The sequence below is a fragment of the Pogona vitticeps genome, chromosome 2, assembly GCF_051106095.1.
Source record: "Pogona vitticeps strain Pit_001003342236 chromosome 2, PviZW2.1, whole genome shotgun sequence".
Classification (NCBI taxonomy): Eukaryota; Metazoa; Chordata; class Lepidosauria; order Squamata; family Agamidae; genus Pogona; species Pogona vitticeps.
In genome coordinates this window covers 780,001-802,511 of record NC_135784.1, presented here as the reverse complement: position 1 = coordinate 802,511, position 22,511 = coordinate 780,001, and the positions used below count along the sequence as shown (strand labels likewise).

At 51.2% G+C, this 22,511-nt stretch overlaps 1 protein-coding gene across 2 annotated transcripts in view; it reads left to right on the top strand.

The window, feature by feature from the left end:
- The first annotated feature begins 14,562 nt into the window (after positions 1–14,562).
- The window catches only part of LOC144587188 (uncharacterized), a 15,619-nt gene continuing 7,670 nt past the window's right edge, over positions 14,563–22,511 (top strand). Inside the window, exons 1-5 of one of the 2 annotated variants that reach the window (XM_078386885.1) lie at positions 14,563–14,692; positions 17,625–17,759; positions 19,017–19,161; positions 19,883–20,214; positions 21,270–21,357. In XM_078386885.1, coding sequence (XP_078243011.1) covers positions 17,739–17,759; positions 19,017–19,161; positions 19,883–20,214; positions 21,270–21,357 — 586 coding nt within the window. In that variant the 5' untranslated portion in view covers positions 14,563–14,692; positions 17,625–17,738. Of the gene's footprint in view, positions 14,693–15,390; positions 15,511–17,624; positions 17,760–19,016; positions 19,162–19,882; positions 20,215–21,269; positions 21,358–22,511 lie in introns of those variants that run through there. The other variant, XM_078386886.1, reaches the window with a different exon arrangement.

Genomic DNA, 22,511 nt, shown 5'->3' with positions numbered 1-22,511 from the left:
CAGGAGGGCCTGGCGTGCTCTGGTCCATGGGGTCACGAAGAGTCGGACACGACTAAACGACTAAACACAACACACACAATCAGGCTAATCAGGCAGTGTCTGCGAAGCAACCAACATGAATTTGACACAACTCCGGGAGGCAGTGGAAGATAGGAGGGCCTGGCGTGCTCTGCTCCATGGGGTCATGAAGAGTCGGTCATGACTAAACAACTAAACAAACAAACGAATCAGGTATAATATAAATCCAATCCCTTTTCCTAAATGAAAAATGCAAAGAAATAGAGGAAAATAATAAATAGGGGAAAACCAGAGATCTGTACAGGACAATTGGAGATATTAAAGGAATATTTTGTGCAAAGACGGACATGATAAAGGACCAAAATGGGAGTGACCTTACAGAAGCAGAAGACATCAAGAAGTGGTGGCAAGAATACACAGAGGAATTATATCAGAAAGATTTGGATATCCCGGACAACCCAGATAGTGTGGTTGCTGACCTTGAGCCAGGCATCCTGGAGAGTGAAGTCAAGTGGGCCTTAGAAAGCTTGTCTAACAAAAAGGCCAGTGGAGGTGATGGCATTCCAGTTGAACTATTTAAAATCTTAAAAGATGACGCTGTTAAAGTGCTAAATTCAATATGCCAGCAAGTTTGGAAAACTCAACAGTGGCCAGAGGACTGGAAAAGATCAGTCTACATCCCAATCCCAAAGAAGGGCAGTGCCAAAGAATGCTCCAACTACCGTACAATTGCACTCATTTCACACGCTAGCAAGGTTATGCTCAAAATCCTCCAAGGTAGGCTTCAGCAGTATGCGGACCGAGAACTCCCAGAAGTACAAGCTGGATTTCGAAGGGGCAGAGGAACTAGAAACCAAATTGCTAACATGTGCTGGATTATGGAGAAAGCCAGAGAGATAAAAACACATATGCTTCGTTGACTATGGTAAAAGTACCAGGCCCTTATGGATTGAGTCCAGAATATTACAGGTATTTTAGTTCCATTTTGATACATAAGATAAGAATGTTTTATTATAAAATAATGGAAGGAGAGTCAATACCTGTTTCTTGGAAGCATTCATTAACTTTTCTTATTTTAAAACCCACTAAGGATCAAACCGATCAGGGATCTTATAGACTCATATCTCTAATAAACCAATATGCTAAGATTTTTACAGCTCTATTAGCAAAAACATTCAATAGATTTATAGCAAATTATATCAGAGAAGACCCCTGTGGTTTTATTAAGGATAGACAAATGGATAATTTAACTAGACAAGTTTTAAACATATATGAAATAGAAAACAAAAAAATAAAAGCAATGGTTTTATCATTAGACATATTTAAATCTTTTGACTGTATTGAATCTCCAACATTAATACTACTTATAAGGGGTTGGAGATTTCACAAAAAATTTAGAGGGGTAATAGAGCAATTATATTCAGTTAATACTTCAGAGGTAATAGTTAATGATGGTTTCACAGAACTGATTTTTCTAGGCCGAGGCAAGGGAAGAAGGGGACGACAGAGGATGAGATGGTTGGACAGTGTCATTGAAGCTACAACATGAATTTGAACCCACTCCCGGAGGCAGTGGAAGACAGGAGGGCCTGGCGTGCTCTCGTCCATGGGGTCACGGAGAGTCAGACACAACTAAATGACTAAACAACAACAATTCCCCCAAGAATCCTGCCTAGAGAAACTTGTGGGAAAATTCCGGGAAGCACTGTGGCGTGCGGAATTTCCTGCTGCTCATGGCGGCTAATAACAAGGTCCAAAGGAGTCTTAGGTAAAGGAAAAGGTTCCCCTTGACATTTTAGTCCAGTTGTGTCTGACTTTACGGCGCAGTGTTCATCCTCGTTTCCAAGCCAGCATTTGTCTGTAGACAGTTTCCATGGTCACGTGGCCAGTGTGACTTAAGACACGGAACGCCATTACCTTACCACGAGGTGGTACCTATTTACATGCTTTCAAACTACAGTGGTGCCTTGCTTAACGAGCGCACCGTTTAACGAAGAATCAGTATAGCGATCCCTTTTTGGGGATCGCTATACGGATCAGCCCCAATCGCCGCACTCGCTTTGCGACGATTGGGGCCTCCGGCGGCCATTTTGGAGCCACCGAACAGCTGATCGGCGGCTCCAAAATGGCCGCCGCATGACCCGAAATGCCCCCCCCGCAGCGTTTTCGCGACCTCCGTAAGCAAGGGGAGGGCGCGAAAACACTGATAGGGGCCATTCCAGGTCATCCGGCGGCCATTTTGGAGCTGCCGATCAGCTGATCGGCGGCTCCAAAATGGCCGCCGGAGCGAAAACATCGCTGGAGGGGTAAGTTTCCACGCTTATTGGAATGCATTAAACTAAGTTTAATGCGTTCCAATAGGCTTTGCTTACCCGCACAGTGATGTTTTCGTATAGCGAAGGTTAATCCGGAACGGATTAACCTCGCTATACGGGGCACCACTGTACTAGGTTGGCGAGGACCTGGGAAAAAGCGATGGGAGCTCACTCCGTCGCGTGGATTCGATCTTACGGTGGCTGGTCTTCTGACCGTGCAGCACACAGAGGCTTCTGCGGTTTAACCCACAGCGCCACCACGTCCCCAGTTGTTATTACAGCATTTAACAAAACCAAACAAACAGCCAACCACAGATGAAGACAGAAGTCCCAGGACTGGAACCCCCCTCAACAGATGTTCAGGCATGAGAGAGAGACCTGAGAGTAATTTTTAGGGGTTTGTTGGTTGACTCTGGGCTGTCAAGCTGCTTCTGGTGACTTTGTTCAGGTTTATGAGACAGGCACGAAGGGCCAGGGGCCGGTTTCCAGGCTACCACCAGTGAATTCCCAAGGCGAAGCCGGAGTTTGGACCCTCCTGGTGGCATGGCGCACATTCTTGGCCCTTGGAGAAGACCCAGGGGAAACACATCTCTCCTGCTCCTCCTCTGCTGGGCTCGGGAGGAAGCCCTTGGCCAAGGCCACCGCCACTCCACTCCATCCTCTTGAACCCAGACCTCCACCTCCAGGGGCAGGACAGCCAGGAACTTCTCGAGGACCATCAGGTCCAGCATCTCTGCCTTGGTGCGCCTCTCTGGCTTCAGCCGCTGGCAGCCAAGATGGTTAAGTCAGTTGTGAAGCCCTCGGGGGGGGTGTCCGTTGGCCACCTGGGACTGGGAATGCCGGAAAGGCCAGGGGTGCACATCTTCTCCCTTGAGGAGCTTCCCAACCAGTCCTCCTGCGAGTTCACCCACGCTCTCCGCATGGAAGGCGTTATCTCTGTTCTCCCCCTTCCTCCCCTGAGGGACCTTCCAGGTTCATTTTTCTGTCCTGACTCCAGGCCAGTTTCCCCTGCAGGGGGAAAAAGCCCTCTGTGCTCCAATTCCACCTCTGGCCAGATTGAAGGAATCGCTTCTGTTTCACAGGCAGAAGAAACACCATCTATTCAACCCCTATTGTTTGTGAGCTTTTCCCCTAGGGGAAGAGAAAATAAATCCTACAAATCAGAGGCAGACTGTGAAGGTGTAGGTCAGAGTGTGCCGTCCTCAGAAGAGAAAGACCCGAAGGAAGAGAGTGGTTGTGCAGAAGGGATTTTAGTGGAGATAGAACGGGAGGAAGAATTACAAAGGAGACCGACGGAAGTGTGTTTGGTTGATGAGGGAGGAGCAGAACTGGACCTGATCATGTGGGAGGAGGTGAAAGGGGAAGGATCAAATGCGCGGGAATTCAGTTGGTTGGGGGAAGGCGAGCTGGGCAGATGCACAAACAGGGGGGGTGCAGACTGACTGGTTAACGGACGTGAGGAGCCAAGCGGACTTGGCCCAAGGCTTCCCTAATATAAAGAAAGATGGAGGACTGTTGCCAGAGCCTTCTCTACCCAGCGGATGCGGTCGGGCATATGAGCCCTTAGAATGGAGGGTCTCAGTTTTCCCGGTGAGCTACCCTGGTGGGGGCAGGAGAGTTATCCGCCCGGGCCCCGAGTTCCAACAGAAGCCTCCAGAGGCGGATTGGGCCCGCCATCCCTGTTGTGGGACCATATGTGCCGTGTGGAGTGCCCCACTAAGACTGTTAACGGATCACGAACGGTTCGGCCCAGCTCCCTGGTAAGGGAAGAATCAAACCCAGCTGCTGTAAAAGTGAAAAGATATACCTTGTTATCTGATGAAGTGTTGAAGGATCCGTTTGATCCTGTAGAGTTAAGTGTACATGCAAATAAAGTTATTACTTTGGAAGAAATGGACTCTCCTCCATGTCTTTTTCCCGCCTTTACTACCCAACGCCCCCCCCCCGGCTGAAGACGGACCTTGTCACACAGACCGAGGGACCACCTCCCAGTAGAAACACCTCCCCTCTTCACACTCCCTGGGTATGTAAAATCCATCCGGAGGAAGAGTTCTGTGTAACTGAGAAGCCTGCCTCCTGTATAGTGAGGGCTCCTTTGAAGAACAAAGCCGTTCATTCTGCTCCTCTTATTCATTTGTTTAGAATATGCATCGCTCCCCGCATCATGAGACCGCAGGGAATAACGAGGCGCCATCGAGAAGGATACAAAACGCATCCAAAAATAAATAAAGAAATAATGGGAAAGGCTTCAGTCAGATTGCCAGACCTGAGCAGGGCTATTAGTCATGAGAGGAACGTTGGGAGGTCCGGCCACCCACCCGTCGGATCTCCAGAAGGTGGAAGCAACTGGATGGCCACTGGCAACCACAGATTTGTCCACGTACCCCAAGGTCTCCCCATTGCCTTCAGCCACGGAGACTCATGAAATGTTCATGGCGGTCCTTCGGGATCTCTCCCCCAAAGAAAAGAGAGATGCTGCTTGCCTCGGAGAAAGCCACAGAGAGACGTGGGTTCAAGAGCCCCGGTGGGCCTTTCCGTGGCTCCGTTTCCAGGTGAGCTTCTGTGGATTGCAGTCCAGGCACGGGAGGGGAGGGGGTTGCAGTGAGAACAGACAGGGATGGGGGGGTTCCAATACACAGAGGCTACGGTGGGGGTGCTATGAAACATCTTGGGGGGAGGGGCAGGAGGGGCTGCAGGAACTGGGGGGGCCGGGGCGGGCTCACAAAGGTCGCTCGCTCAGGTCACTCTCCGCGCAAGGACGCTCTAGGGCGAGCCGAGCCAAGCTCCGTCTGGGCCACCTTTCTGGGGCCAGATTCCTGGAGGCATTTTGTCAGGGACCAGGACAGCGAGGCCTCGAGGGTGAGGATGATGGTTCCCGCTGCCCTCTGCTCCAAGACCACCAATCGCTTGAGCATTCCCTTCCCACAATGTCTTTGTCAATAGAATATGGATGAAGAGGGAGGGAGAGCCACGCCAGCCCCCCTGGGACCAGAGGTGAGCAGGGCCTGGGTTCAAATCTAAAACCACCACCCTCGCCCCCCAACTCCAGGTCAACCTTCATGGGGGCCCATCCCACCGAGGGCCCCCCCATGGTGACTGGTGCCCCTTGACCTCCCAAGAGCAGAAGGCATGGAAGCGGCAGGATGGATGCCAAGGGAGTCCAAGGCCGACCCCCCCCCCCTTTTAGGGATACCCCCCTTCAGGGGACAATGGAAGGACTGGTGTCTGGCCCAAATTGGCAGGCGAGGCGAGAAGCCATAAGGAGGAGATGGATCAGGGCCACTGAAGATGCCAAAACCCCACTGGGTGTTGAGAAGGCGTGGGTGGTGTTTCCGGACGCATGCCAACAGTGGCCTTGAGGAGGCCAAGGCTCACGCAGCAGCTTCGGTGACACACGGCAGGATTGTATCCGATGAATGGGAGGCCCTTTGGAAACCTCCCTGACCCCCACCCCATGCCCCACAATTTGAGAGGACGTATCCATAGGCTCCCCCTTGAGCACAGTCGGGGCCAAAATGTGCCTTGCCCTCCCTCAGGCAAGGAGACAAAAGGGAGGTGGAGGCAGGGAGGGCTTCTCCTGCGGGGGGGGGGGGGAGGAGAGGGACTGATGCTGATCTGGGGGGCCCTTGCCCCTCCATGGCCACCCAGAAACCTCTCCCCCCCTTCCAAATCCTCTCCAACTCAGCACCTTGACCCCCCCCCCCAAAGTCAGGTGGCCACTCACCAGAGCTCCCTCTTTTTCTGATGGGGGAGAGGGGAAGAAAAGCCACATTCAAGCAGTCCCTCCTGCTTTCTGGAGTCCCCCCAAGTTATTTTTAATGTATTTACATTTTTAATGTAACACAGGCGTGTGTACGCGCACACGGACACACTGGCCAGACACAGGGCTGGCCAGGAAAGCTATGGGCAGGAAGATCCTCCCCACATTTTGGGGAGGGGGCTGAGCTTTGGGGCTCCCGATGCTGCTGCCAGAGACAGGCAGGTGGGGACTCAAGGGTTAAAGGCAGCGAATCCGGCTCTTACGGGTGCTCCGGAGGAGGAGGAGGAGATGATGGGGAGGAAAGGGGAGGAGGAGATGATGACGCATCACCACCCCCACCCTGCCTTAAGCTGGGGCGCCTCTGGCGAGGGTCGTGCAGGGCGCTGGGGAGCAGTGGCCGCTTATGGGGTGGAGGCGTTGGGCAGGGGAGCCCAGATGAGGGGGGTGACGGGATGAGGGGGGTGGGGGAGAGGGGGAGCCAGAGGCATCACCCCCCCCTTGGTTTTAAATGGGACTGGGGAAAGGGGGCAGAGCAACACGGGACTCCCCAGGCTAAGAGGGGGACCCTCGTCCTCTCTGAACAAGGATCCATTCCATGCCATGATACATGAAGCCTAACATTATCGACATTGATGGTTGTGGTGGTGATGATGATGATGTAACCAAGTCTCTCCGATTGTCCTCCCACAGACTCCAGAGACCCGAGTTCAAATTTTCTTCTCAAACCCCCATTTGATGTGGTTGTAGATCCTGAGTAATATTCCAGCCACAGGTTTATTATTTGAGGGTGCGTTTGTGGGTCTGACTCCCCTCACTGCACACACCCGAGATTATGAGCTCAGCTTGTATAATCATCTTAAAATGGCAGGGCTGGAAGAGACCCTCTGGATCATGCAGCCCACCCCACCCCACCCCACCCCGTCGAGGAGGCACAATGGGGGAATCAAACTCGCAACCTCCAGCGCCGCAACCACAGACCCAAAGGACTCAGCTGTGCAGCCGTTCCGGCTTTCTGGGCGAATTGAAATGATTTGATTCTCTCCTTCCTTTTTTGGCCGGGCTCCCCAAAGCAAGGGACAACGGCCGGACAAAAATGGACAAAAATAACTCCCACTCCCTTACTGTTATTGTCGCGTTTTTTACATAGTGGTTGTGAATGGCTGTTAGGTTGCTGTTCACTTCTGGACCCCCGATGATCCCATGGCCTCCCAAATCTCTCCTCTCTTTATTCGCAGCCCACTCAGGTCTGGGAAAGGGTTTTAAGCCCTTTTGATTCATCCAGACGTTTTGTGACGGTTGGTGGCTGCCTTTTCCTCCTGACCCTTCCTCACAGCGTCTTTGTTATGGGGCAAGTCACCTCTGACTTATGGGGACCCTACAGACAGGTGACCTCCAAAACTGCTCTCTCTGTCCTCAACAGCCCCGCTCAGCTCTGGCAGGCTCCAGCCTCTGCTTGACTCCCTTTAAAGGAGTCACTCCATCTCCTGTGTGACCTTCCTCTTTTCCTGCGGCCTTCAGCTTTTCCCAGCATTAGGGTCTTTTCCGGATAATTCATTAATCCTCATTAATGTGCCCAAATAAGGACAACAAATATCACTACCTTGACCCACTATTGTGAGAGACGTTGCGATCCTGTTTTAAATTACAAAATATCACTTCCAGACAAAGATGTCCTCCTGTCCTTGTTTTTACCAGCTGCTTGGAGTGGGAGCAATGGGGGGAGGCAGGAGTTGGAATGCCCTCCACTAAGCCTAATGCCGAGGGAGGCCTGAAGGGAAAGAACAGGAAAGGGGGCCTTCTCGGCAGTGGCCCCTCGCCTCTGGAACAATCTCCACCCAGAAATTTGTCTGGCTCCCTCGCTGGGTGCTTTTAAGAGCCAACTCAAGACCTCGCTCTTTGGCAGGTCTTCCCTCCTGTCAATAATTTGCTATCTTCAATTGTGTTAATGTTGTTTTATTTTATTATTCTTGAGTGTAGTTAGTTGCCCAGAGTAGACTTTGGTCTAAATGTTGTTTAGTCATTTAGTCGTGTCCGGCTCTCTGTGACCCCATGGACCAGAGCACGCCAGGCCGTCCTGTCTTCCACTGCCTCCCGGAGCTGGACCAAATTCATGTTGGTTGCTTCGATGTTGGTCACAATCCCTTCATGGATTGCTGCCTCCGCTTCATGGATTGCTGCCTTGTCGTGGCAAAGGGACTTGAGTAATTCAGAGAAACTATGGGCTATGCCGTGCAGGGACACCCAAGACGGACAGGACATAGTGGAGAGTTCCAACTAAACTTAATCCACCTGGAGTAGGAACTGGCAAGCCACTCCAGTATCTTTGCCAAGAAAACCCCATGATCGGTCTAGATGGGTGGGATGTAAATTTTGTTTAGTCATTAAGTCGTGTCCGACTCTCCGTGACCCCATGGACTAGAGCATGCCAGGCCCTCCTTTTTTCCAATACCTCCCAGAGTTGGGTCAAATAAAGTTGGGGTGGATATGAATGAATGAATGAATACATAAATACATAAATACATAAATACATAAATAAATAATCAGCCAAAATTTCCTCTCCAAAGGGAGCTTGGAGCCATCAATAAAATTTATATCAAATCATAGGTATTGTGGAGAAATCATACTGGAGATTCCTTTCCAGCCTGGGAGTCTCATCTTTCAGCACTATCTCTACTTTACATTTCCCACTTTCTGTGCAGTATTAACAAGAGTTAGCTGAGTTGTCACACCTGTTGTTGTTGAGCCAGCCCTGTTGCCCAGTGGTTGCCATTCTCCCATCACCATGAGAACGATCCACTCCCTATGGCTGATGCCACCCTTAACTCCTGAGGAGGATGGAGATGTCCACCCAGGAGGGGAGTATGGGATGCGGAACTAGCCCCTTTGGCACCCAGGCTTTGCTGCCTTGTAGATTAGGCGAGATTGCCCCACACTTAGATGTATGCCGCATGAAGAGAAGTAGAGTTTCCAAATCCCGCGAGGTGCTATGTCCACTTCCAGACACACTTCAGGAAGGATGCCGACAAATTGGAACAAGTTCAGAGGAGGGCGATGAGGATGATCGGAGGGACTGGAAAACCAAGCCTTAGGAGGAAAGGCTGAAAGAACTGGACCTGTTTATCCTTGAGAAGAGAAGACAGAGAGGAGACAGGATAGCACTTTTCAACTACTGGAAAGGCTGCCCTTCAGAGGAGGGGGGCAGAATCCGTTCTCAGTCATCCCAGAGTGCAGGACACGCAACAATGGGCTCGAGTTAAAGGAAGCAAGATTTTGGTTGAATATCAGGAAAAACCTCCAAAGTGTTACAGCAGTGCGACAGTGGAACCCGTGACTTCGGGAGTTGGTGAGTGCTTGAACCCTGGAAGCTTTCAAGAAAAACGGAGATTCTCCCCTGGCAGATCTGCTTTGATTTGTATTGCTGCCTTGAGCAGGGGGTTGGACTTGATGGCCTTAAGAGGCCCCTTCCATCTTCACTTTTCTAGGATTTCTTTGATCGATCTGTGGACTGAAACAGCCTCCGAGCCTCAAACAGATTCTGCATTGCAGGCTAGAGGCAGCCCAGGGGCTTCAGGTGTGTGGGGGCGGGCGGGCAGGGGGGATCTGCATCCTTATGGCCAATAAAGCGGGAACCCCCTCCCTTTCAGACCCCTGGGCCACTGGCCGCCCACCCTGCCCGAGATCCTGCCTCCTGCCAAAAGCGACACGGAGGTCTCCTGGTATGACGACGACAGGGCAACCGTCCTCTGAAATTTCCTTCCGGCTGCAAAGAGGGCCCTTGGAAGGCCAGCTGCCTCCCTGAGGGGTGCGGCCGTGGGTCAAATGTTTGAGCAGGGAACCCCGAAACCATGGCAAGCGGCAGAGACTCGTTCCCTCCTACACTGTCTGCTCTTGTGTGTGTGTGTGTGTGTGTGTGTGTGTGTGTGTGTGTGTGTGTGTGTAGCCATTGCTTCAGCCAGCCTGTTTTGGGGAGCTACAGCATCCAATCTCTTCCTAGTTCTCTCCAGGGGGAGAATCCTGGCCGTCAGGCTCCAAAAAAGGAAATTTTCTCCTCTGAAAATAAATCTGGGAGGGAGGGAGGAGCCACAGCCCTGAGCTCGCAAAAGGTGAACAACGGCTGCTCATCAACATGAGTTTTTGCTGAGTTCTTTCGTTTACCATTAAACTTTTGGGGCCCCCTCCAAATAGCATTCTTGAGGTACAGTAGGTGTTCAAAAGGGGCTTTCCCAAGGCCATCAGTGCCCTGAGTCTTGGAGGTCTAGCCAGCATTCGAACCCAAGTCTCCTGGGTCCTAGCTTGACACTCCATCCACGACAGCTTAGGAAGTTATTTAGGAAGTCAGGCAGAACTGGGGAGATATGATGGTATTTGTGAACTCCACCCATGAGTCTGGCCACCATGTTCTGGGCATGCTGGAGTTTCCTGAGCAGCCTCATTGGCAGCCCCACATAAAAAGCATGGCAGCAGTCTATTCTTGGGTCTACCCGTCCATGGACCAATGTGGCGAGAGAACTGGGTGTCCACTTAGCAATCTAACATGGAAACAGGTGGATCAGACCCTGGAGGCTGTCGGATCGTTCACTGACCACCTATGGTGGAAACTGCGCCCATCGTCCCCAGCAGAGCGGGTGGCCCTGTTAGTAGACCGACAGACATAATATATTTAACATGCTCAGAGGCTACAAATATATCTAAATGCATTCCTGCACATCGTGTACATCCCAGAATCCTCTGTATTGCCTTTTACTAATATGTATGTAATGCTAACTTTTTGATGCATGCACCTTGTAAGCAATGTAATACTTTACTTTTGATCATTGCAACAGAAATGTAACATTTTATTCTTGAAATGCATATCCTGAGGATTGGCCAGAGAAACGAACAGAGTAGAAGGAGAAGGGGATAGTTTACACTTCAAAAGCTACAACATGCTTCACTTGTGAGATAAGCCAGACCACAAGAGGAAACAATATAAGAGTAATATAAGGAGATATCCTCAGCTATCTTCCTCCCCAAAAGAACAACAAAGGGGCCATCTGACTCAGAGGCAGAGTCATCAAGGACATTTATGAAGACAAATACCCTAGATAGTTGACCCTAATGTGCGAGGAGAAGAAAACAAAACACCACTAGATCTAGCAACTTGGGTTATTTTACATATACAAAGAAAGTAACATCAACATGGGGAAGGGAGATAAAAGTAATTCAGATGCACTCCTTGCAGACATCCTGACTCCTCAAGAGAACATCTCAATCCTAGGTCAACTGGACACGAGGGCATAACATGGACATTGTAGTCCGACCAATTAGAATAACCTCTGGAACTTCTTTGGCCAATAATCAGGAAGATCCTATGTCAAAGACCCAAAGAACCAATCAGGTCAAAACCCCTATATCCCCAACGCTGTATCTCAAAACCTATATAATGTTTATGCTCCTATTGTTCAGGGTCCATCTCTGTCTTTAAGAGGTTGGGCCCTGGCTGTGTATTTTAATAAAATTGGCATAATAGACAGCCGGTCTCTGCATCTTGGTCTGTGTTCTTCGCCGGAAATAAAGAACCCATTTTCAGGGGTAACATTTCCACCAAAGGAAAGAGAACCACCCAGACCACAGACACCTGGGGCATCCACCCGGAGGACCTCCGCCTTGTCTGGGTTCAGCGTCAAGTCGGTTGTCCCTCGTCCACCTCACGACAGCAGCCAGGCAGCGCTCGAGGGACAGGCTAGCATATCATATCTCATATCAATGTTAAACAGCTTGGTAGATAATCGACCCCAGAGGCTGCCCACAGCTGAGGACCCAGGGGAAAGAAACCAACTCCTCTCATGGCGCTCTCCGAGGGCGCTCCTCCAGGAAGGTCCATAGCCAGGCACATCTCCCCCACCTCTGGCCGCCCTTCATTGGTTACCGGTTCGTTTCTGTATCGACTTCAAGGTCATGATGATGACATTCAAAGCTCTAAACAGCTTAGGACCTCGGTCCCTATCAGAACGCCTGCTCCCAGCCAGATCTCTCCATAATACCCGTTCTTCACAGGCAGGGCGGTTGAGGGCCTTGACCCCGAAGGAGGCCCGGAGGGAAAGAACAAGAAACTGGGCCTTCTCGTTGTTTTCAGTTCTAGTTGGGAAGAACACCTCCTCCATTTGAGGTGGGCGTTAGGGGAACTCGGGAAAGCAGGGTTAACAGTGAATCCTAAGAAGTGCCGGATTGGCTTAGATAAGGTAGAGTATCTGAGTTACCAATAGGTTTTCACCAGATTTCAATTTACCCTTCATTCTGTTCACCGACGCTTCCGATCAAGTAAGGCAGGGAGTCGAGTACCCAATACTTTACCTAAGTAGGAAGCTTAAACCCCGCGAAGAGAAATATGCCGTGATTGAGAAGGAGGCCCTAGCCATCCGATGGGCAACACATGCCCTTAAATATTATTTGCGAGGAGCCCCTTTTACGTTGATAAGTGACCATGCTCCCTTACAATGGCTCAACCGTATGGAAGAAACTAACCCAAGATTAACACGATGGTATCTCGCTTTGCGGCCTTTTTCTTTCCATGTCAAATACCGCAAAGGCTTAGAACATGCTAATGTAGATTATTTTTCTCGGCAGGGACCGTGGGCGCGAAGCGAGGAGGAGCGAGCGGCACTCTTGGATGGGGGGGTATGTGAGGCCCCCAAGATGGAGGCCCTGGTAGGAGTGCCGTCGCTCCCGTCGAGGGCCCAACACACCCAGACATCTCCACCTCCTACATCACCGCGTCGGGAAGAGAAAGGAGACCTCAGAATCCCCTATGAAGAACAAAGGGGTAGATACTAGCGACCTGGAGTCAATCATGAAAGAGTTAAATATTACCCCGAGGTCTGGGGGAACTTTGGCGGGAAGAAAAGGGGAGGAGATCGAAGCAGCGGTAGGAGATATAAGGGGAAAGTGGGAAGAGATACCAAGAGGTTGGGAATGGATCTGGATGGAGGATCCATGGACTCACAAGTGGGAACAGGTGCGGGTTCCGCGCGAGGAAGCTGAAAAGAGTAGACATGGTCTAGAGGGGCGGGGTAAAAATCAAATCAAATCAAATCAATAAATAAAAGAGGCGTCGTATTGGGGAGAGACGGAGACCAAAGAGTGGAGGCGGAAGCCGAGGGAAGAGAGAGAAGCAGTGGCCCGTGAGTTGGAGAGGAAAAAGGCATGGCATATAGCCGAGTTACAGAAGTTGGGGGGTTTCCCGGGCCATGGATGGCCGACGATGGAGAGGGGTCGTCTTGGGGGGACTGGAGTGGGGATGAAGAAACCGTTCCCTTTAATTGTTTTGGAAGAAGAATTGAACCCCATTCCTGGTGCTGTGAAACCCTTAACAGGACCGTGGAACTTGGAGAACACTTTTTGTGGACACCTTTGAAACCGAGTTTGGAATTACAAGAGTCTTTGAACCCCTTTTTGAACCCCCACCCTCCTAATGTTGATGTAGCAATAAACACGGAACCGTTTGACTTGTTACCCCCCCCCCCCGTCTTGTCTCGTCCTTTATTAGAGGTGCCGACAGCCCCGGAAAACGAACCTTCACACCTGCCCGTTGAAATCCGCCTGGCACTGTTGCTGGATGGATTCAAAAGAGCCTTGAAGGCCTGGCTCTTCCGCCAAGCTTTCCCGGAGAGTTAAGATCTCGCCCTCCCTTTTTAGCATCCTCTCCATCACCCCTTTGTACCACCTTCATTACCATCTGTTTTAATTTACCTTATTTCGTTAAGTATTAATTTATTTTTATTATGTTTTAATCTTGTTGCTGCCAGATGGTGCGGGATAGGAATTCAATAAATAAACAGCCTTCTCCCACTGCTTCATTGTTTCCCCCCCCCCAAAAAAAATCCTGGGTGTACCAGGGGGCAGGACAGGCTTGGCAATGGACATGGCGCTCGGGGTGCAAACGTGTCAGTGGCCCAGGGGGCTTCGACAGGCGTCCCAAGCAGGTCAGCTGGAATCCCTTGCACGGCAGGCTAGAATCCCAGAGGATCCAGTAATCTGTGAGGGTGGATCGCCTCAATGGGTCCCCTTCTCCCCACCGCGTTGGATCCGGGGGGGGGCACGTTGAATCGGGGGGGGGTCCGACAAAGGGACTGAACCCATGGTCCGTCACCCTTGGCCAACCCATCCTCCCTCCTCCCTCTGTTTTCCTTCCTTCCAACCCCATGGCTCCTTGGGGCCTGATCCCCCAGCAGGGGCCCGATCCTGGCTGCTCCGAGGAGCTGCGCCCCCCCTAATAAAACTCTTTGTTGCTCCTTTTGCTGGAGCCAATGGGGGGGGGTCTGGCTCTCGCCCCCCCGGGCACGCACGCACGCACGCACGCACACACACACACACACACACACACACACACACACACACAGAGGCGGCGCTCGGGCCCCGCTCCTTCTCTTCCCCGCCCCCTCCTCTTCTTGGGGGGGTGGGTGGGTGGGGTGGAGACTCCAACTCCCAGCATGCACTCCGCGGCCCGGGCTTGCCGCGCCCGGGGCATGCTGGGGGATGCAGTCCCCCCAAGAAGGAACTTTGCCAACCCCTGCATTGCAGCCGCCGCGGCTTCGGGCGCTTCTCGGGCTCCGACCTCCAGGTGATCAGAAACCTTGCCTTCTTTTTTTTCCTGTTTTTTGCAAGCTTTATTAATTCTTTTTCTCCAGCAAAAAAAAAAAAAGAGGGGGGGCGGGGTGGGAAAAATTCTCTTTTTTTTGCATTTTTGCAAAGCGAGCGACTCTGCCTTGCTCTCTCTCTTCCCCCCCCCCTGCTGTTCTCTCTCTCTCTCTCTCTCTCTCCCTGCCTCCAGTCCTGGGGAAACAGATCTTGACCCCCCCCAAGACCTCATTAGGTAAAAGGGGTGGGTGGTGGGGAAATCCAGGGGGAGGTGGGAAAGCCATTCCCTCCCCCCCCTCCCCGCCGCCGCCGCCGCCTCGCCTGGCACAGGAAGGATGATTGCATCAGCCACAGGGAGAGAAGGGAGGGGCGGGGTTGGAAATCTGCAAGGAGGGAGGGGGGGCTTCAAAAGCCTCCTTCCCTTTTTTTTTTGCAATGCAATGCAAAGCCAAGGAGGGGGTGGCGGGGTCGCTCCCCCCCTCCCACTCTCTCTCTCCCCCCCTCCTTTAAAAGAGGCAACCCCCTCCTCCTTTCCCCTGGGAAAGGCAAAGGGCGCGCCCCCCCCATGGACAGGGTTAAAATGAGCGAGTGCGCATGCCTAGAGTGGCACACAAGGAGGGGGGGGTGAAAACTCCATCCCCCTCCCAGTTTGGCCCCTCCCCTGATTCTCCTCGCGCCCCCCCCCCGCGCGCATCCCTCTGCCTGCCATTCCAGGCACCCTCCTTCCCTCCCTCCGCCTAGACCCACTTTTGATAATACAAACTTTTGCAAAAAAAATAAAATAAAGGGGGGGTCTGTCTGGTGAGTAGCTTTTCCTCCCCCTCCCTTCCCCCCCCATGGTAAAAAAGGGACTTTTGGGTTGCAGGGGGGGGGAGGGGAGGCTTTGCAAAGAAAAAAGGGTGGGAGGGGAGGGGGGGAAAGTTTGCCTTGAGTTCATGGTGTTTTGGGGTTTGTTTGGGGGTGTTGTTTTTTTTTGCACCAGGATCTGTTTTAGGTCCTTTTTGGCATCCTTTTTTAAAGGGAAGGGATGTTAATCAATAAACTGACTTTTAAAGGAAAAAATATGGGTTGAGAGAGAGAGAAGGCTTAATCTTTTTAAATGGATTTCTTTGGATTTAAGGTAACTAACTACATTTCACTCTTTTAAAAAGGGGGGGAAAAGGTTAATGATCCTAAGACAGAGAGGTCCCTCTCTTTTGTTTTGTTTTTCTGTATGTAATTATAAAATTCCTTTTTTCAATTACTGTTTTTTTAAAAAAAAAATTAAAGATCTCTAGAGACCTGTTGCTCCAGCGGACACTTTTTCTGTGTTTTATGTAACTAAAATGGCTTTTTAAAAAAAAGAACTGGAAGATTTCCTGGGGGGGGGGTGTCCCTCTGCGGATGGATTTTTTTTAATTTTATTTTATAAAACAATAAAATTACTTTTAAAGAAAAAGTTAAAGGTTGCTAGAGACCTGTTGCTCTACGGATCGCTTTTTCTGTATTGTGTCTCTAAAATTACTTTAAAAAAAACAAAATTTACAGATCATTATTGTGGACTGCTTTTTATTTGTTTCGTTTTGTTTTTTTCAAACTGGGATGTAATGTTATTATAAACAAAATGACTTTTTAAAACAAAGTACTTAAAGATCTTGGAAAGGTGTCGCTCTGTCAGTCGCATTTTAGTTTATATCAATGAAATGACTTTTTTTAAAAAAAGAAAAGGTGAAAGGTTCTCGGAGGTGTTCCTGTATTTGATACCTTTATTTTTTATTTTTCCCATTGACTTTATGGTGTGAGATTCATGTTTTGGCCATCAAAACATCTGGAAACAAAATGATTTATTTATTTTGTTTTATTTAGGTTTTATGAGTTGGGCCGTTGGTCACATACAAAGAAATAGACTTTTTAAAAAGAAAAAGTTAAAGAGCCTTAGAAATTCCTGTGTTGTTCGGCTTTGACTTCATTCCGTTTTGTCAAAAAACGGCATGAGATTGACGTTTCCCATGAGTTTTGTTTGGGGGGGGTGTGGTTTTGACGTCTGTATGGCCCATCAGCCTTGATCACTCTCTGGGTGTTTTGCAACAAAATCATGCAGTTTGCCCACCCCCAGGAAGAGTGAGTTTGGCTGGGGGGGGGAAACGGATGGGGGACCGGCGGATCATTTGTTGAGCAAAATCATCCTTTGGCTGCTCATTGCATTGCATTTTTTTTTAATGCCACCTTTCTGCCGGAGAAGGGACTCTGCTTGTGCAGGGTTAAAACGATTTAAGAATTTTTTTAAAAAAAAATACATCTCTTTTCAAACCAACCAACCATCCATGAAGCATCCTAAGAGATTAAAAAGCCGTGGAGGACCAGGGGTCGGGGGTACCGCGCTGATGGTTTTGCAGGCGGAAGGGGGGACGCGCGATTAATCCCGAGCATTTCCAGGCAGGTCTGAGATCTTCTGACAGCCGTCACGGGTGGGGTGGGAGGGGAAGACCTTTGGTAGGGAGGTTGTGGTCAATTCAGACCTGCCGGTGGAACATCGTGATCCACCCTCCCTCGCCGGATCCAAACATGCAGGCCGGTGGACCGCTCTGCATCCACCAAAGGGGGGCGGGTCTTTTGCGAAGCCAACGGCTCTTGCTGGCCCTTTTGAGATCAAACCACCTGGAAAGACGCTGCGTTCCAGTGAGGAAAACGTGGGAAATGCTTCTGAAAAAAAATCTGTTTCTTTCCCAACGTCTACAAGGTGTGGAGGGAGGCCAGAGGTGTCCGAGCGAGGGCTGCATCCCTTGTTTGCAAACCGGGAAAGGATGTGAACACATTTAGCCGGCGTTTGCAGGTTCAAGAAGGCTGAGAGGTGCTGCTCGTGCGGGGGCCCCCTTTCTTTCCTTAGAGAAACCCCTTCCTCTTCTGAGCTCCCTCCTTCCTTTTTCCATTTGCAGAAGCCCCCCCCCCGACACCACCTCCACCCCCAGACTGGCTGCAGATTCCCTCAGTGGAGGCAAAGAAGAAGACTTTTGGGGGGGGCATCCTTGGGGAGATCGTGCGGGGAAGCCATGGAGGTGCCCTCGCAGTGGGTGAGTCGGGGGATCCCGGGAGTGGATTCATGACAGCGCCTGAGGTCCTGGGGGGGCGGTTTTGATGGGGGGTCCCACCCCACCCGTGAGGGGGCCCTTCTGGCTGGATTCTCTTCCCCCTTGCAAAAAAGACATTACTTCCGGATGGGTCGGGTGTGGAGGGAGGGGGGGTCCCTCCCAAGGGGGCTCAAAAGGACTCCAGCAGAAGGCCCGGGGTCTTGTTTTTTCTTGCTGGGCCTCCCTCAGCGTTAGGCTCCTCAGTCGCCCCTCCTGACTAGAACGGGTGGTACGAGTAGATCTAGGTGGGGCGAGGTGTACTGTGAAGTATCGAGGTCCTAAACCGTTTAAGGGTTTATATGTAATCATTAATACTCTGAAATCAATGTGGAACCGAACGGGCAGCCCGTGCAAGGAGGCGAGGGTGGGAGTGATATGTTGGCGTTTTCTCACTCCAGTGAGGAGTCTGGCCGCCTCATTCTGCACCACCTGGAGTTTCCGCATCAACCTCAAAGGGTAGCCCCACGTAGAGAGCATTGCAGTAGTCTAATCTCGAGACTACGAGCACATGGACCAAGGTGGTGAGTGCCCCCACGTCAAGAAAGGGACACAGCCGGGCAATCCACCGAAGATGGAAATAGGAGGGGCGGACCACGGATGCCGCCTGGGTTCCCATGGTGAGCGCCGGGTCCAGATGGATCCCCAAGCTGTGAACCTCATTCTTCACAGTAAGAGTCCTCCCCCCCCAAAAAAAGAGAGGGAGTTTCCCAAACCGCTGACGGTGGGTCAACCCGCCCTCAGGACCTCGGTCTTGTCCGGGTTAAATGAATAAAGGATGACCATCACAACAGCGACTGTTTTTCAGTAGGACAAATTAAAATGTCCAGACAATTATTATTATTTTTTTATCCCAAGCGGGATACGACGCCAACGGTGTCGTCTCGGCCATTTGATGCACGTGGGTGTCGCGTTGATGGAATTTGCGCAGAAAATGCAGAACGAGCCCCACCTCTGTGCCGGAGGGGGGCTCCCTCCCTCCCAATCTCCCTCCTGTCATTTAATATTTTAATAGAGATCCAGACCAGCCCTTTGGAAACGGGTCGGGACGGCCAAACACTTAGGAAGGGGGGGATGACATGATCTTCGGACTGATGGGTGTTGCCTTTTTTCCTTCTCCGTCCGAGAGACGGCGGCCCACCAAGACCGCCGCGTCGTCTCTCTTGTGGATCTTGATGTCCCGCCGCTTCTCCTTCCTTTTAGGGCCTCGATACTTTCGAGGAGATGGCGGTGCACTTCACGGCTTTCCACGGAGGAGGGCTGGGCGCGCTGAGGGCCCAGACGGAGGGCTTGGCGGAAAGGGACTACCGAGGAGAACTCTGGAGCTGCGGGAACCTCCCTCCGCTGAGTAAGGCTTCCTCGCGGCCTCGTAACATAAAAACGGCCCAGCCTGGTGGGACCCAAATCGGGGCTGCGGCCGCCTCTCGGTTTCTGCAGTGGAGGACCCACCACGCAGAAGCCACTGGGGGCTAACGAGTGGAACCGAGGAACGAGTGCTCTCCAAATGGTCCCGTCCTCAAAGGGCCTTCTCATCACGTACATGACCAAGGGGGAACATGACCCGGGTTTAAGGCCCAGCTCATGGGCATAGTTTTGTTTTGTTTTTCCATTTCCTGTCATAAATCCTATTTTTCTGGGGTTCATGGCAGTTGGATAGCTCAGAGTTTTAAGTCTCTGGCTGTGGAGCCGGAGGTTGGGGGTTCAGTTCCCCCACAGGGCCTCCTGGAGACGGGCCGGACTCCATTAAAAAAAAATATACAGTGGTGCCTCGCACAACGAGTGCCTCACACAACGATATATTCACACAACGATGGCTTTTTTCTAAAAAATTTGCCGCCTCACACAACGATGTTTCCTATGGGGAATTTTCGCACAACGATGTCTCTTTTCACTCATTTAAAAGTGAAACCAATTAACATCGTTGTGCAAGGCACCACTGTAAATTATGGTCTAGAGAAGCTGCAAAAATAAATGATAGGGAATTGGAATAGATTGGTCAGCAGAGTTTCCGAGAGAGTTTGTGAACGGGTTGATTACGAACTGTTGTTCTTCTTGCCCCTTCCTTGCAGACAGCACCTCCGCTCCTGCGGCGCCCACTGGGGCAGAGGCGGGCGCCAGCCCCTCGGAGACCAAGGCGCCGGCGGTGGCGCGCAAGAGCGAGCCACGCGTGACGGCCGAGGCGACCCCCCAGGAGGACTCCACCGACGAGGAGGACATGGAGCATCCGTCGGCCGCCATGGCGGCGCGCCAGCAGGTCCCCTGGGCCGGCTTTGAGAAAGTCTTCACGTTTGTGCGCCAGAAAGGGAAGAACGTGGTGGTTCAGTGCAACTGCTGCCTCCCGGCCATCAAGCACCTGAGCTCGGCCATCAACTCCTCGTCCAACCTGAGGAAGCATTTGGAGGTGAGCCTGGGCTTCGCTCGCCCCTCGGGAAAAGGGTCAGGGAAAGGGGCCGCCAGGTGGCTGGCGTGGCGAGGGCGACGGAACAAATGGGCTGGTTAGGTTTCCGGATGCTCAGGGTTTCTGCTTCTCATTGGCTTCCTGGGAGTACTAGTTCTTTGGGAGGCGCTCCCGGCCGAACCTAAGGGGGCAGCAAAACTAAGACTCCCAGGAAATGCAGTGGCCCCTTTCTTTCCGAAAGGAATCCATAACAGGACGCACAGGCGGTAAGGTCCATGCAGCCTCACCGGGAGGTCCTTTGCTGCAGGTGGGTGGAAGGTGTATGTGGGGGTCTCCACAGGGGTGTGTTTTTGTGGACGAACGCTCCACAAAAGCGGAGGATTCTGGGAGTTGGGTCCAAAAGAAAAAGAAAGGGCACTCCCCCCCCCCCGACAGCAGAGAAGATAACAGGGAGATGAGAGAAGAGCAACAGAAATAAATTTCTGAATCTTTAAGGTAGTGTGAGACCTGCTTTTAGGTTTCGGTTCAGTGAGAAGGGTGGGTGTCAGCTATCCTCTGTTTTTGTGTCTTAAATTGGAAAAGGCTTTTCCTTCCTTTCTTTCTTTCCATCTTTTTTCCTTCCTTCCATCTTCCTTTCTTCCATCCATCTTTTCCCCCTTCCCTCCTTCCTTCCTTCCTTCCTTCCTTCCTTCCTTCCTTCCTTCCTTCCTTCCTTCCTTCCTTCCTTCCTTCCTTCCTTCCTTCCTTCCTTCCTTCTTTTCCCCCTTCCTTCCTTCCATCCATCATCAGCCTGCCTTCCTTCCTTCCTTCCTTCCCTCCTTCCTTCCTTCCTTCCTTCCTTCCTTCCTTCCTTCCTTCCTTCCTTCCTTCCTTCCTTCCTTCCTTCCTTCCTTCCTTCCTTCCTTCCTTCCTTCCTTCCTTCCTTCCCTCCCTCCCTCCCTCCCTCCTTCCTTCCTTCCTTCCTTCCTTCCTTCCTTCCTTCCTTCCTTCCCTGCCGCCTGCCCACCCACACGCCTGCCTTTCTAGGACTACCCCTTCTTTTCTCCTTCCTCTTCCAGAGGGCTCACCCTGGCATGCTGAAAGTCATAAGAAGTCTGAAGAAGGCGAAGAAGCACGGCCTTTCCACGGACCCCATTATTTTCTCCGGTAAAGCTCAGGGCGGCCTTTGCCTTTGGGGTCAAGAGGAGGGGGAGAGAAGAGAAGTCTTATCTGTAGCTCTGCCTTAGGTTGCAAAATGTCGTGGGTCAGCCTAAAGTGTAGAAAACAGGATGAGGAAGCTGGAACAAAGCATTTTGCTGGATTATATCGGCCTTATAAAGGCAATCGCAACACAATGGCTGAAACCCTCTTGCGCGTGTCCTCAAAGGGTGTTAACTTTTAGCGTTCATTTGGTCTCCTTTGAGAAATCGCCCTCAAATAGGCCTGAGTTTTATGGGCCTGTGCATTCATGTCGCTGCACCGGAGAACTTGAAAAGTTCTGAAAATGTAGATGAACAAATGGTAAAAAAAACAATAAGCAGCTCAGCCTGTTTTCTGGGGTTCTTTGCACGGGGAAAGAAAACAAAAGAAAGCCCCCCCCCCAGTATCTAAATAGGCTTCATGAGAAATCTTGTTGCACAGAAGAAGGCATAATTTTTACTGTTGAATTGCCGTTAAGGACCTGCTGCCCAGCTTCATACGGGGCAGGGGCATCCTACACAGATTCCTTAACTTACGGCAATTCGCTGCCAAGAGTTATGCCTTTAGCGTAAGTATGCAGCCAGATTTCAGCCGATAAGTGTTAAATTCACCCTCTCTGAAATGGTTTTCTTTGGGGGGTGAGAGGTTTTTTTCAGTGAAAAAGCCCCCCCCCCCCATTCCCCTGCTAGTGTCTAAAATTGTATAAAGGTAAAGGTAAAGGTTCCCCTTGACAATTTTTGTCCAGTTGTGTTCGACTCTAGGGGGCGGCGCTCATCCCCGTTTCCAAGCCATAGAGCCAGTGTTTTGTCGGAAGACAATCTTCCGTGGTCACATGGCCAGTGCGACTTAGACACGGAACGCTGTTACCTTCCCACCGAGGTGGTCCCTATTTATCTACTTGCATTTTGCATGCTTTCTAACCGCTAGGTTGGCGGGAGCTGGGACAAGCGACGGGTGCTCATTCCGTCGCGTGGATTCGATCTTACGACTGCTTGGTCTTCTGACTCTGCAGCACAGGCTTCTGCGGTTTAGCCCGCAGCGCCACCACGTCCCTTAAAATTGTATATTTTGAGAAAAAAAATATGAAATGCCTGGCAAGGATAGTTTTTAATTTTTGCTCT